Source organism: Macaca thibetana, chromosome 6 (assembly GCF_024542745.1).
Source record: "Macaca thibetana thibetana isolate TM-01 chromosome 6, ASM2454274v1, whole genome shotgun sequence".
In the NCBI taxonomy this organism is placed as follows: domain Eukaryota; kingdom Metazoa; phylum Chordata; class Mammalia; order Primates; family Cercopithecidae; genus Macaca; species Macaca thibetana.
In genome coordinates, this window is record NC_065583.1 from 114,770,976 (window position 1) to 114,786,246 (window position 15,271).

The following is a 15,271-nucleotide window of genomic DNA, read 5'->3' on the forward strand; positions in this document are numbered from 1 at the left end:
ACCACCCACAAGAGCACAACTTTACTGAAGGGTGTTAAGACATCCTGGAGATAGGTCATGTCAACCACTGCACCTCTCAACACCAATCCCTCCCTTTCTTCTTATCTCAAGATAGCAGTTTGGTGATCACCTTTTGTGATTTGAGGATGCTCCTAAGGTACTGTTCTTCAGCTTCTCTCTGGTGAACCATATCAAGGCACCGTACTTTCCCCAAGATATACATTATTCTCTCTAATAGCAATTCATCGCCAACTATTAAGAAATCTTTTTTTTTTAAAGAAAAAAAATCATTCATGATGAGAATTATTCAGTACCATCTAAATTTTTGTTTTTTAAAAAAGGATCTTAACAGTTAGAACCTGAAAGAAATGAGATAGCCTACTACATGAAACAATTTGGCATAAGCCAGTTTGAGACAACTCACTAGTTATGCAGAAATCTTACAAGAGGAAAAGCAGAACGGTGCATGTGTGAGAATCTCCAAAGGGGTTTGGAAAAATGGTAGTATTGATAAACAACTGTGAGAAGCTGTGGCCCCAAGAGAATGGGATAAAATTCTGCTGCTTTTTCCCCTTTCTTTTCTACCCCAGCATGGCTCTGAATGAGGGCACGTTGCAAAAAGTGCAGGGTAGAACAGTGTAACTAAAGATCCAATGCTCTGGCTGGAGGAAGAAAGGGGGAGGCCCACGATAGTAGAAGGTATTGAGGAGACTGTAAAGGGAAAAGGTACCCCATAAAGTCAGTGCATGTGTCGATCCAATGCTAAATTGCATATCAAAGACTCTGAGAACTTAAATAAAAGATAGTCTAGGCTGGGCATGGTGGCTCATGCCTGTAATCCCAGCACTTTGGGAGGATGAGGTGGGAGGATCACCTGAGGTCGGGAGTTCAAGACCAGCCTGACCAACATGGAGAAACCCCATCTCTACTAAAAAATACAAAATTAGCCGTGCGTGGTGGCGCATGCCTGTAATCCCAGCTACTCAGGAGGCTGAGGCAGGAGAATCGCTTGAACCTGGAAGGTGGAGGTTGCAGTGAGCCAAGATTGCACCATTGCACTACAACCTGGGCAACAAGAGCAAAACTCCATCTCAAAAAAAAAAGTCTAACAGCCAGGTCCCAGACTGGACAGTGGGTGGCATATACATGGAACAGATACAAATAGCAATGCAAAGGCATTGAGAACAAGACTAAGATTGAAACCAAATCCCACAGAAGGGTGATCAGAACTTGTGTCCTGAGCCCAAATGGGTTGTCTGCTATAACATAATGTTTTTCATAGGATTTAAATAAGACCCAGAGACTCATAATATTTAAAATGTTTAGGATACAATAAAAAAATTACTTGGCATAAGAGAATCATAAAAATCTTAACTTGCATGGGAAAAGACAATCAACAGATACTAATACTGAGATGACAGGCACTGGAATTCTTTGACAGAGACTTAAACAGTTATTGTAAAAAAGCTGAAAGAAGGGCAAACACTGTTGAAATAAATGAGAAGACAGAAAGCTTCAACATAAAAATAAATACCAATAAAAGTTTTAGACTGAAAAATACAACAATCAAAATTTAAAACCCACTGCAAGGGCTCAGTAGCAGAATGGAGGTGACAGAGAACAGCAAAGGTCTAAAATTCATGTCACTAGAGTCCTAGAATAGAGAAGAAGGAGTGTGTTGAGGATAAAATAATTTAAGAAATAATGTCTAAAAACTTCCCAAATTTGGTGAAAGACACAAACCTACAGATTCAAGAAGCATAGCCAACATCACACATAGTAAACCCAAAGGAATCTATACCTACTCATGTAAATCAAATTAGCAAGAACAAAAGATGAAAAAATCGTAGAGAAAAATAACGCATTATTTATAAGGAAACAACAATTTGAATGAGTGAAGATTTTCCAAAAGAAACCATGCAGAACAGAATTTGGTGGAACAAACATCTTTAAAGTGATGAAAGAAATGAACTGTTGACCCATAATTCTGTATTCAGTGAAAATATCCCTCAGAAATGCAGGTTAAATAATGACACTCTAAAATGAAGGAAAACTAAAATAATCTGTGACTAGCAGATCTGCTCTAAAATCACTATTCAAGGAAGTTCTTTAGCTAGAAGAGAAATAATACCAGAAGGAAACCTGACATATCATGAATAAAGAAAGAGTAACATGAATGGTAAATATCTGGGTAAATATAACAGAGTCTTCTCCTGTTGAATTCCTTAAAATGTGTTTGACAGCTGAGAGCAAAAATTATTAACATTTTTCTGAGGGGATTCTCAATGTATGTAGATGTGATACATAAATTGGCTAGAATACAAAGGGAAGAGGTAAAGGGACCTATATACATATAAGAATTCTATATTTCTATTGAAGTGATAAAATATTAACTCTAAATAAACTATGAAAAGTTAAAAGTATATTGTAATTCCTATATCAGTCAGTGAAACAAAACACTATTCAAAGAGATACTGTCAAAAACACAATAGATAAATTAAATGGAAATGCTAAAAAATGCTCAAATAATCCAAAAGAATGCCAAAAAGAGGAAACTGAAGAATAAAAAACAAAAGGAGGGCACTTCTGGTTTCACCTCTAACATGTAAAGAGCTCGAAAGTCATCAGTTCATCCTTGCAACAAGAAAAAAGCTAAATAAAACTGGAAAAAAAAGATTTTTGTTTAGATGCATTAGAGGGTTGAAGTCACAGGGTAAAGTGCCACCCCCAAATCTGGAAATACAGGCAACTATAGAGAATCTTTTTCCAGATCAGCTTACCTGGAACAAATGCTACTGGAGCCATAAACTGGTAGGAATGCTTAAGTGGTAATTTTGATGAATTGCAGGAAGCTGTGTGTGGATTAGCATGAGAGTAAGAAACTCCTGGGGGCCCAGTCTGAGGGGGCTCTGATAAAACAAAAACACCAGGTCTAGATGGGTTCATTGATGAATTTTACTGAACATTTAAGAAATTATACCAGTTCCTTGCAATCTCTTCTAGAAGACAGAAGCAGAGGGAATACTTTCTAACTTACTCTGTGAAGCCAGCATTATCCTAATACAAGAACCAAACAAAGGGATTAGAAGAGAAAACCACAAACTGATATCTTTTAAGAGCATAGATGCAAATATCCTCAACAAAATATCAGAAAATCGAACCCAACAATGTATAAAAAAAATTATATACCATGATCTAGTGGGATTTATCCCAGGTACACAACAAAGCTGGTTCAACACACTGGTAAGGATGTGGAGTAACAGAAGTTCTTATTTGTTGCTGGTGGGAATGTACAATGGTAGAGACACTTTGGAAGACAGTTAGGCAGTTTCTTACAGAACTAAATGTATCCTTACAATCCAGTATTTGCTTTTTGATATCTACTCAAATGAGCTGAAAACTTATGTTCATACAAAAACCTTTATACATATGTTTACTGTAGCTTTATTCATAATTGCCCTAACTTGGAAACAACAAAGACACCCTTCAGTAGGTGAATGGATAAACTGTGGTACGCACATACAATGGAATGTTATTCAGTGCTAAGAAGGAATGAGCTATCAAGCCATGAAAAGACATGGAGAAATCTTAAATGCTTATTATTAAGTGAAAGAGGCCAATTTGAAAAGGCTACATACTGTATGGTTCCAATTATATGACATTCTGGAAAAGGCAAAACTATGGGTACAGAAATATAGGATTTAGTGGGAAGAGAGGAATAAATAGGTGGAGTATAAAGGATTTTTAGGGCAGTGAAACTACACTGATACTATAATTGTAGACATGTGTCACTACACTGCACATTTGTAAAAACCCACAGAACATATGACACCAAGAGTGAACCCTAATATAAACTATGGAATTTGGGTGATGATGTGTGAATGCAGGTTCACTGATTGTAACAAATATACCAGTCTGATGGGAGAGGTTGATAGTGGGGATGGCTATGTGTGTGTGTGTGTGTGTGTATGGGCAGAGGGTATATGGGAACTCTGCTTTCGCTCTATTTTGCCATGAACCTAAAACTGCTCTAAAAAAATAAAGTCTATTTTTTAAAAAAACCTAAAATGGAAATCTCAATTTGGATGGTTTCACTGGCAAATTCTATCAAGTACTTAAAGAATAACACCAATTCTAAATAATCTTTTTTTTTCCAAAAATAGAAGCACAGGAAACATTTCCCAGCTCATTTTTAAAAGCCCAGCATTATTCTGATGCCTAAATAAGACAAAAATAGCAGAAGAAAGCTACAGACCACTATCCCTAATGAACATAGACACAAACATCCATAAGAAAGTATTGAATCCAACAAGTTGAATCCAACAATGTATAAAAAAGAATAATATACCACAACCAAGTGGGGTTTATTACGGGAATCCAAGGCTAGTTTAAGATTAAAAAAAGAAAATCAACCAATGTAATCTGCCCTATTAACAATCAAAGAAAAACCACATGATCATATCAGTTAGTATAGAAAAATGTTGGACAAAATTAAACATTGTTCATGTTAAAAACTCTCAGAAAACTAGAAGTAGAAGGGAACTTTCTCGAACTGACTGTATTAGTCCGTTCTCACACTGCTATGAAGAAGTATCCCAGACTGGGCAATTTATAAAGGAAAGACATTTAATTGACTCTCAGTTCCACATGGCTGGGGAGGCCTCAGGAAACTTACAATCATGTTGAAAGGGGAAGCAAACACGTCGTTTATGTGGTGGCAGGAGAGAGAAATGCAAGCAGAAGAAATGCCAGCCACTTATAAAACCATAAGATCTTTTGAGACTCATTATCACGAGAACAGCATGGGAACCATCCCAATGATCCAATCACCTCCACCTGGTCCTGCCCTTGATTTTGGGCCTATTATGAACCAGGCACTGGATACAGTACTATAAGGACAAAAAGCAGATAAATTATTTAACTTCACTGTGCCTCAGTTCTTTCTTGGGTAAATAAAGATAATTAATACCTATCCCATAGAGTCAAGTGCATGTGAAGCACTTAGAATCAGTAGGACATTTTGTGAATTGAAGAGGCTAGGCACAAATATAAGAATGAAGAAAACCAAAGGCCGGGCATGGTAGCTCATGCCTGTAATCCCAGCACTTTGGGAGGCTGAGTCGGGCAGATCACCTGAGGTCAGGAGTTCGAGACCAGTCTGACCAACATGGTGAAACCCTATCTCTACTAAAAATACAAAAAATTAGCCGCGCGTGGTGCATGCCTATGGTCCCAACTACTCGGGACCAGAAGAATCACTTGTGACCACTCGGGACCACAAGAATCACTCGAGGCACAAGAATCACTTGAACCTGGGAGGTGCAGATCGCAGTGAACCAAGATCTCGTCAGTGGACTCCAGCCTGGGCAATAAGAGCAAAACTCTGTCTCAACAACAACAACAACAACAAAGAAAAAAAAAAAAAAGGAAAAGAATATATTTAAATACTACTTTGTGTGAGAAAAAATTTAGAAAAGTAAACAAGAACATAAAACCAAATGCCATGTCACAGACCACTTTAAAACAGTTAAAGGCCAGAAAAGGGTTGATGGGGAAACGGGACTCTGTTGTAGCAGGCCTAGGCCAGTGCCAATGGGCACATTTATTTCAGAAAGTACCACATTGCTTCTACTTGAGAACAAGGATCACAAACTGGGACCTGGAAAAAAGCTTCCTAGGACCTATAGATGGGGTCATAATCTGTGATTGAAAAAGGACCATCATTACATACTCAATGACCGGAGATGACTTGTCCCAATGGTTCTCAAAGTGTGACTTGGGGATCCCTGTGCGCCTGCAAGGTCAAATTTATTTTTGTATGAATACTAAGACACTTGTTTGTCTATTTCATTCTTATACCCTCATGAGTGCACAGTGGAATTTTTCAGAGAATACATGAAGTGTGAGATAAAACAGAGTAAAGCAGATATGCGCCTATCATGCCAGATTTCAGAGATTTACCAAAAAATTGGAAAACAATGCTACTCATATCACTAAATGTTTTGTTTTGCAGGCATAATTATTTTTTTATAAAAGTATGTTATTTATAACATATTATTAATAGATATATTCCATATAAACAAAAGCTCTTTGGAGTTCTCAGGAATTGTTAAGATTGTAAAGCAGCGGCCCCCAACCTTTTTTGGCACCAGGAACCAGTTTCGTGGAAGACAGTTTTTCCATGAATGGGGGTGAGGGGGTATTGATTTCCGGATGAAACTGTTCTGTTTCAGACCGTCAGGCATTAGAGTCTCATAATGAGCATGCAACCAAATCCCTCGCAGGTGTAGTTCACAACAGGGTTTGCGCTCCTATGAGAATCTAATGCTGCCGTTGATATGACCTTGGTGAAGCTCAGGCAGTAATGCTCACTTGCCTGCCACTTACTGCCTGCTGGGCGGCTCAGTTCCTAACAGGCCATGGACCAGTACCAGTTTGCAGTCTGGGGGTCAGGGACCCCTGGTGTAAAGGGCCCAGAGACCAATAATTTAAGTTCCACTGCCTAATACTAAAGGGTAAAGTTGCCTAAGTTCATTTAGCCAACTCGAGCCTGTATTATTTTCACAGTCTCCACCCTTATTGCTGTATTTGCGTTCATCTATGCTAACCTGTGCTTGGCAATGTCCTGTTTGAATGAAGTGGAAAACAATTGAAATATTCTACCAACACTTTGGGAGGCCGAAGCGGGGAGATCATTTGAGGCCAGGAGTTCGAGATCAGCCTGGGCAAAATAGTGAGACACTATCTTAAAAAAAAAAAAAAATTAGCCGAGTATGGTGGTGTATGCCTGTGGTCTTACCTACTTGGGAGGCTGAGGTGGAGGATCACTTGAGCCTGGATCCTTGAGGCTGGAGTGAGCCTTGACTGCACCAGTGCACTCCAGCCTGGGCAACAGAGTGAGACTCTGTCTCAAAAAACCAAAAATTCTTTTGCTGTCATTGCACCCTTCATTCAATACATGACTAAACTATACACAAATTACAGTATGTATTACATATAAAAGGTGTTGAAACGTTTGCTAGTATAAGCAATGAGATGAAGCTATGTTCTTTCATGGTATCTTATAATGAGGTCTGACTGGGTCTAAAAGTCAATTATCTCTTTTTTACATCTGTATTAAGATTTCACTGTTTTGGATACAGACAGCTGGTACTTGTTGCTTCTGCACTGTGCTAACTCCAAAGGGAAGCTTTAAAACTTCTTTAAGCCAAATCTTGGTTTTCAGAACTTCAGTATCTAGCAGATACAAACTGTCTGACTGATGGCTAAAACTGATTTTTAACACTAGCCAAAGTGCAATAATAAAACTGAAAAAAAAAATCCATATCCAGAAGTTTTAACCCATAGGGTTATCTTGGAGAATTTTTCAGAACCAAGAACAAGACTATTTGGAGTTAAGGCTCCCAAGAAGAGGAACTAAATTGAAACTTGTATAGTTTTATGAAAAACAGAAGCAAACCACACTGTATTTTCATTTTTTAAAAATTTAAGAAGGCAAAGCATTTCTTCTAAAACGTTAATCTCTTTCACTAAGCTCTTTAAGGAATCTTAATTAATTCTTGAGATTCTAATAGCCCTAAGACAAGTCTTAAATTATATTTACTTCGGGGTACAAATTAGAATGATATTTTGTGAAAGCCATTTGAAAATATTTAGCAGAAGTCAACATGTATACTCACTGACAAGCAATTCCAGTTTTAGAAATTTATTCTAAGAAAATGGGCAATGGCATAGAAACAAGGATGTTACAGCATTGTTTATATATCCAACAACACGGTCAAGTAAATTTGTGGTTCATCATATAATGGAATACGACGGTCATAATACAAAAGATAAAAATTACATCATAAAATTATATATGATAAGGAGAAGTAGTCACTGCATATTGCTGAGGGAAAAAAGCAAGTTATAAAGCTGTAGTACTATATGATCTCATTTCTGTTTAAAATATGTATGTGCATAGCAGTACCTGGACAGATACAAATTAATATGTATAAAAATATACTTTTACATATTTGGTATAAATAGCATAAATATATACATTGATATGTATAAAGTAATAGTATTTATCTTTGAGTTTGGGATCATAGGTAATTTTCATTTACCTTTCTTGAGCATGTTTGCATTCTGATTTTTCCACAGTGAACATCTTTTTTTTTTTTTTTTTTTTTTTTTTGAGATGGAGTCTTGGTCTACAAACCAGGCGGGAGTGCAGTGGCACGATCTTGGCTCACTGCAACCACCGCCTCTCGGGTTCAAGTGATTCTTGTGCCTCAGTCTCCTGAGCAGCGGGGACTACAAGCACGCGTCACCATGCCCAGCAAATTTTTGTATTTTTAGTAGTTTTTGCAATGTTTTTGCAAGTAGGTTTTGCAATGTTGGCCAGGCTGGTCTCAAACTCTTGACCTCAGATGATCCACCTGCCTTGGCCTCCCAAAGTGCTGGGATTACAGGCGTGAGCCACCAGGCCTGGCCACAGTAAACATCTTTTAATTATATAATAATCAGTAAAATATTTACTTGAGGCAACCATGCAATTGTTGGTATTTTTCAAATTTTTATAATGTGTGTACTATGGAAGAAAGTGACGGAGGGGAGAGAAAGAAGAAGAGAAAGAGGGAAGAAGGCAGACAGACCATTATATTGTTTATTATTTTATCTTGTATATGTGCTGTAATGTTTTAAGTTAATCTCAGATTTAACAATCTGGAAATAAATTTTCAATGAAACATAGTAGTGAAGAGTTAATGCCCATAAGATTGAAGCCATTCACATAGATTGAATTTTTCTCCTCTCCTTAGAAATGCCAATTTTGTTGTGTAAGGAGCAGGTGGCTATCTTTCTCAAAACTTTTTTGGGAGCTCACCAAGCTTCATCTAACCAAACCCAATCTGGCATATGGACTTCATCCATATGGTCATATGAATCCCTGGGCAAGTTCCTCCTGCCATGTGTCTAATCAGTTTCAAAAAATCCATGCTCGAAGAAGGGTTCCATAGCTACATGAGTCTGTGATACTGTGGGACTAAGGAACATAGTGACAAAGAGACCACTCTACCTGCTAAACTGGAATCTGGTACCATCACTATTACCAAATATTGGCAGTACATATCTGAACAAAGGAGGAATCCTAGTAATTCTGAGTTAAAAATTTCTATCATGCATTTCAGTGTAGATCTACTAATAACACTTCTTTAAATGCCTTGTTAGACAGTGAAATCTGGGAATAATTTTCAAACACCATACGCACTGTTTACAATAGAATCATATTTCTTTTCTTTCTCTCCCTCTCCTACTTTTTTTTTTTTTTTTGCATAAAAAGTATAATGCTGCTGAATGGTACCCAAATGTCTGTTGTATACCATGCCAATACAGCAGCTCAGCCAAAAATGCGAATAGAATAGTTTGCCAAGTAAAAGAAAACATAACAAATTGGTAATGGTTTCTATCTTGACAGAAAATGAAAATGATCCCTCAATGTGTGGCCACTCATGCGGACACATAAAAATGTCTTAGAAGCAATCATTTTACCTCAGATAACAGACCCTGACAGTGTAGTACAGCACACTGGCTGACTTTCACTTCTCAGAAAAGCGGCAACCGTGACCTACAAAATAGTCTGGTAACCATGTAATTTATGCATAACACACATGCACATGCCATGCACTCATAATATTTGTTATAAATCATTCTGAATATAAGACTCCTTTCCTGAGAAGAATATACTTTATGAGAGAGAATCTAAATCACCAGAGACTTGAGAAAGCTAAACTGAACAGAAATGATGTTGTTGCTAATCAGGTTACAAAATCCAAAGGTCTAAATTGCAATAAAAAGGCATTACATAAGGGCCCTATATATGCTATCTGATTCTGCATAGTGCCTTGAACATGAAAAGTATTTTTGTTAGATGTTAGATAAAACAAATACCAAAAAAATTCTGGAGGTGCATAGTGTACAGCTCTGCCATTCTGCTTAGGAAACTGCAATTGAAAGCAGAAATGAACCTCCTGAAGACCTGCTAGTGGTCCCTTTGACTTGTTCCCCACCTCTTCACCATTTATTTTTTTCTCCCAATGGAGAATTAGCCAACATCATTGACCAGTGATTTTTTTCCCCATGTCCAGTGAAGTTTCCCCATTTTAAATTTTCTAATGAGAATGTTAGACAGAAAATTGATTGTATAACCAAATAACATGAAAAACAGGAATGGCACTTTTAAAAATACATCATTGGTATCTGAAGCTAATGAGGAATTCAAAATGAGAGAATACTGAACCAAGGGGCTAGGAAGAACCTTGAGAAGTTAAATGGTCTTGCCAAGTTGAAAGTAAATTTGAATCCTGTGGGTTATGAGTTTCAAATAAATCTTCTGGGGTTTGAATTTGTTGGTGACTTTCCTGTTCAATAAAAAAGGACTTAAATGGCTTATAAAAAGTTTAAAAAAACTTATTGGGCATCAAACTGCTCTTACAAAACACCATCTTGATGAGTTAAGTGTAAATGAATCAGAAACACATGGGTCATATTTCCTTTAAAAATGCATATGGATTCAAAAATAAAGGGAAGAGGACTTGGCAAAACATTTTTTGTGTGGTGGCTGAACCCAAAACACTTGAAAGAGATTTTGAGACATTCAAGGAATCCCCTCACCCCACACCCCCCCAAAAAAACAAGAACTCAAAACAAAACTAAACTAAACTAAACCTGTCCAGTCATATAAAACAAAAAGTTCTACACAATGCGCATTTATCTCTATGGGTCAATCAACATCCACTGAGCCTTTGCCTTTGGCACTAAACTATGGAAGAAGACAGCTTCTGCCTTCAAGCAACTTTGAATTTTGGTATAAACAAATCTATATAAGTAATAGAAACCTATTAAAAGATATCCAGGATCTTACAAAAACTGGCATCGTAACCCACATCATATGAAAACTATAAATTAATTGAGAAATAGACAAGTGCTTTCAGGGTCCTAGGTTAGATAGGATTCGTTCCATTCAAATCATCATGCCCTCAGCCCTTTTGATTAAAGTTATATACAGTTGCAGAGTCTTACGTGTTTGAATGTTTTCTTTATTTAAGTGTTTTTATGTCTTTTTAAATGTGTGTTCCAGCCCTCCTTCCTCCACCCTCTAGATTTGTGAGTGCTCAACAAATCTTGCTGACTGGTTTCCTGGAGGATGGGAATGTTGAACAGAGTTTTGAAACAGGAGAGATGCTGTTTGGCAGAGAGAACTGAGGCTATGATTCTGGGTTGGGGTAATGGTACATGTGATGGTTCAGAGGCTCCAGAGGGTGAGTCATGTGTAGGGGGTGATACATTGGCTTGCTTGCAGCAATGTGGCTGAGCCAGGGTGTAGTGGGAGGTGGAGGCAGTTAGGTGTGGGGAGGCCTAATACATTGCATGTAAAGTCAACTTGAGGACAGAGGGGTGGGATAAAGAAAAACACAATTTTTATTCCTTTTTTTTTTTTTTTTTTTGCCAGTATAGGATAAAGTTCTAAGCAAAGGACATGTACATGTCATTACTTTATTTCTTATCAGTGTCTTAAAAAGCTGAAAAATATCCAAAGATAAAAATAAAATTAACTTGTATGAGTTGCTAGGATCCTGTAGATCATAACTTTGAAGAGGAAGTTGGTAGGATTATGAAATAGATTATTGAGTTCTAAAATGTTGTTTGTGGGAAAATGTAAGAAATTATTGATTTATTGTCTTCTAAGGTTGTTTTCGAGTTGTTTAATGTGAGGCTCATCTTTTCCACAATATTAGAAAGTTACTTAGAGCTGGGATAGTGTCATATATTTCTTGTGCATTTTTTACTGGCTAGCCCAATGCTGGACACATCAAGTGCTCAATAAATGCTTGTTTCTTCAGTGCTTGGTGCATTTGTTTATGTTACTTTATATTGAACTGAAATAAAGTCAAAAGTTGCCAAGGTCCTATAATGGTGATGGTAAAGTCTGAAAACAAAAGGATGATATAGTGGAAATGTACCAGTAGGGTCTCTGCTCTGAGCCTACTTGTTCATGGTTAATATACAAAAATCAAAGCCCTTACCATCCTTCATCATCTTCTACTTCTGTTTCAGGAATGTCATTTTCAGGCGTTTCAGCAATTGCTTGAGTAAGTTTAGATTTAAACTGGTTCAGCAGTGCAAGGGTCTGAAATAACAATTAGACTGGTAAGTTTTCTGATAAAGATAAATATAATTTTAAAAGAGATGCTTAAGTTTGTTAGAAAAGGAAATATCCTACTTGGATGTAAAACAAAATGTTCGATTTTGAACAAAAAGAACAAAACTACCTTTAGGCTGCAATAGTGACATTAATAAACCTTGACATTAATAAACCTTGACAGTTTGGATTTGCACTGACATTTCCCCTCAGAGATAGGTGACTATTTTCTGATTTGGGAAACAAAAGTTTGCTTATGTAGAAGACAGAAGGCCCAACTTTTAAAAATACATATTTGGCCTGGTGCATTGGTTCATGTCCCAGCACTCTGGGAGGCCAAAGTGGGAGGATCTTTTGAGCCCAAGAGTTCAAGACCTCAAGACCAGTAGGGGTAATATAGTGAAACTCCATCAGTACAAAAAGAAAAGAAAAAAAGTCAGATGTGGTGGTGTGCATCTGTAGTCCCAGTTACTCTGAAGCCTGAGGCAGGAGGATCCCTTGAGCCTAGGAGTTTCAGGCTGTAGTGACCTATGATTGTGCCACTGCACTCTAGCGTGGGTAACAGAGTGAGACTCTGTCTCTAAATAAATACATAAAATAAAATAAAATAAAAAATTTGTGCTCATTTATAGTTAAGGTTTTAGTGTCTATAAGAAAGAAAGGTAATTCATTAAGTTACATGAAATAAAAAATAAAAAGACAAATAGTATTGTTTATTTGACAAATTTCCAAAAATATAAAAATATCGATATTGGGAAGGTAGACTGAACATATTAACTGTTGGAAATGGGTAAATTGGAATATCTTTAGAAAGCTGTTGATATGTATTGGAAACTTTAAGATGATCATTCCCCTTGACTGAGTAATTCCAATCCTGGGATGATAGAAAAATAACGTGAAACAGAGAAAATGGCTTAAGCACAAGATGTGCACTGCAGCATTATTCATACAAATGGAAAAATGAAAACCTATTAAATGTCTATCAATAAGAAACTAGATAAATTTAGTAAAAAGCAATAAATACGCTATTTAAAAATTTTATTTTTATTTTTTATTTTTATTTTTTTGAGACAGAGTCTTGCTGTGAGGCCCAGACTGGAGTATAATGGTGCCATCTTGGCTCACTGCAACCTCCGTAGCCCAGGTTCAAGTGATTCTCCTGCCCCAGACTCCTGAGTAGCTGGGACTACAGGCACTTGTCACTATGCCCAGCTAATTTTTTATATTTTTAGTAGAGATGCGGTTTCATCATATTGGCCAGGCTGGTCTCCAACTCCTGACCTCAAGTGATCCACACACCTCAGCCTCCCAAAGTGTTGCGATTTCAGGTGTGAGCCACTGTGCCCGGCCTAAATATGCTATTGTTATTAAAAATTATAAATATGCTATTGTTATTAAAAATTATATACATGAAACATTGCATTCTATTGTTAAGTGAAAGATGAACACAAATATTGTGTTGAGTATATTTTTTTAAAAAATGTGTGTGTGTAGAATTCCTGTGAATTCTTGTTTGCCTCCTATGCTCTCCGTGAGCAAGAAGAAGCAAGTGGCTATAAATTTATAATCACACTATCTCCTGGATCTTAACAGTCTACTTCAGAATTTGAGCAGACAATAGAAGCTAGAAAAATGTTTTTCTACTTGACAGATTTACAGAGTACATCATTGTGAAATGGGATAAAATACTACCTGTCCGAGAAATCAAGGGCCTAATCAAGATTTTGGTATGTTGAATTCAATATAGAAATCCTCACATTTCGTAAGGAAAAAGATGTGTGACAGTTCAACATGTGAATAACTGGTATATTAAAGGGTCACAATACATTCCTAAGCTCCAGAATTTATCTAGAGAGTATCAATAAGATCACAGTTCATGAAAAAGTTAAGTAGGTCTGGGCAGTCTAGAACCCAAGCTTAATAAAGACAAATGGTGCCAAAATAACTGCAAGAAAAAGGTGGTTGGTTATTGCTTAAAAAATGATAGTAAAAAGCATCTTCTACTTTTCTGCAAAATTTAATGCCCACATAGACAACAGCTAAAAATACATACATTATCATAGTTACTGAATGAGATGAGTTTTGGGGAAAATTTATAAGTTCCTATAGAATATCATTATAGGCATTCTGAGGGCTGCTGAGTATGTTAGCATTTAGATATTTCATATGTTTTTAGAGATTATAGAATTAAGCTCTTCAAACAATGTTAACAGATAAAGCATCCCTTGTTTTTAAATTTTATTCATTAAAAATACTCCATTGCTTACTCTTATTGTATTTGCTTATTAATAAGAAAACAGATTACTGTAAAAATATTGAAAAATAGAAGTAAAATAACTATTATCCCACCACTCAGAATAACCACTGTTAACATTTTGGTAAATATACTTCAAGGTAGTATGTGTGTGTATGTGTATGTGTTTATATATCTGTATCTATATCTACTATTGCATAAATATATCTCTCCATATGCCTATCTCCATATCTATCTATTTAATCTATATGATATGGTCTGGCTGTGTTGCCACCCAAATCTCAACTTGAATTGTATCTCCCAGAATTCCCGTGTGTTATGGGAGGGACCCAGTGGGAGGTAACTGAATCATGGGGGCCGGTCTTTCCCATGCTATTCTCGTGATAGTGAATAAGTCTCACAATATCTGATGGGTTTATAAGGGGTTTCCACCTTTTCTTCTTCCTCATTCTCTCTTGCCACTGCCCTGTAAAAACTGCCTTTCACCCTCCGCCATGATTGTGAGACCTCCTCAGCCAGGTGGAACTGTAAGTCATTTAAACCTCCTTTGCTTCCCAGTTTTGGGTATGTCTTTATCAGCAGTGTGAAAATGGACTAATACACCATAGCTTAAAAGTAAACGCTATCTTTTTTTTTTTTTAAGAGATAGAGTCTCACTCTGTCACCCAGGCTGGAGTGCAGTGGTGCAATCATGGCTCACTACAGTGTCAACCTACTGGGCTCAAACGATCCTCCTGCCTCAGCCTCCCAAGTAGCTGGGACCACAGATGCACACCACCATGCCCAAATACGATTTTTTTTTTTTTTTTCTGTAGAGATGGGGGTCTCCCTAGGTT

General features: G+C 37.0%; 2 protein-coding genes across 2 annotated transcripts in view; one reads left to right on the forward strand and one right to left on the reverse strand.

The window, feature by feature from the left end:
* CWC27 (CWC27 spliceosome associated cyclophilin) overlaps positions 1 to 15,271 on the reverse strand; it is a 264,308-nt gene that overhangs the window by 26,807 nt on the left and 222,230 nt on the right. Inside the window, exon 13 of the mRNA XM_050793764.1 lies at positions 12,066 to 12,169. Within this exon, the coding sequence (XP_050649721.1) occupies positions 12,066 to 12,169 (104 nt within the window). The remainder of the gene's footprint in view (positions 1 to 12,065; positions 12,170 to 15,271) is intronic.
* The window catches only part of SREK1IP1 (SREK1 interacting protein 1), a 276,826-nt gene continuing 272,982 nt past the window's right edge, over positions 11,428 to 15,271 (forward strand). The window contains exon 1 of the mRNA XM_050793792.1: positions 11,428 to 11,437. The gene's annotated coding sequence lies outside the window, so the exon portion shown is untranslated. The remainder of the gene's footprint in view (positions 11,438 to 15,271) is intronic.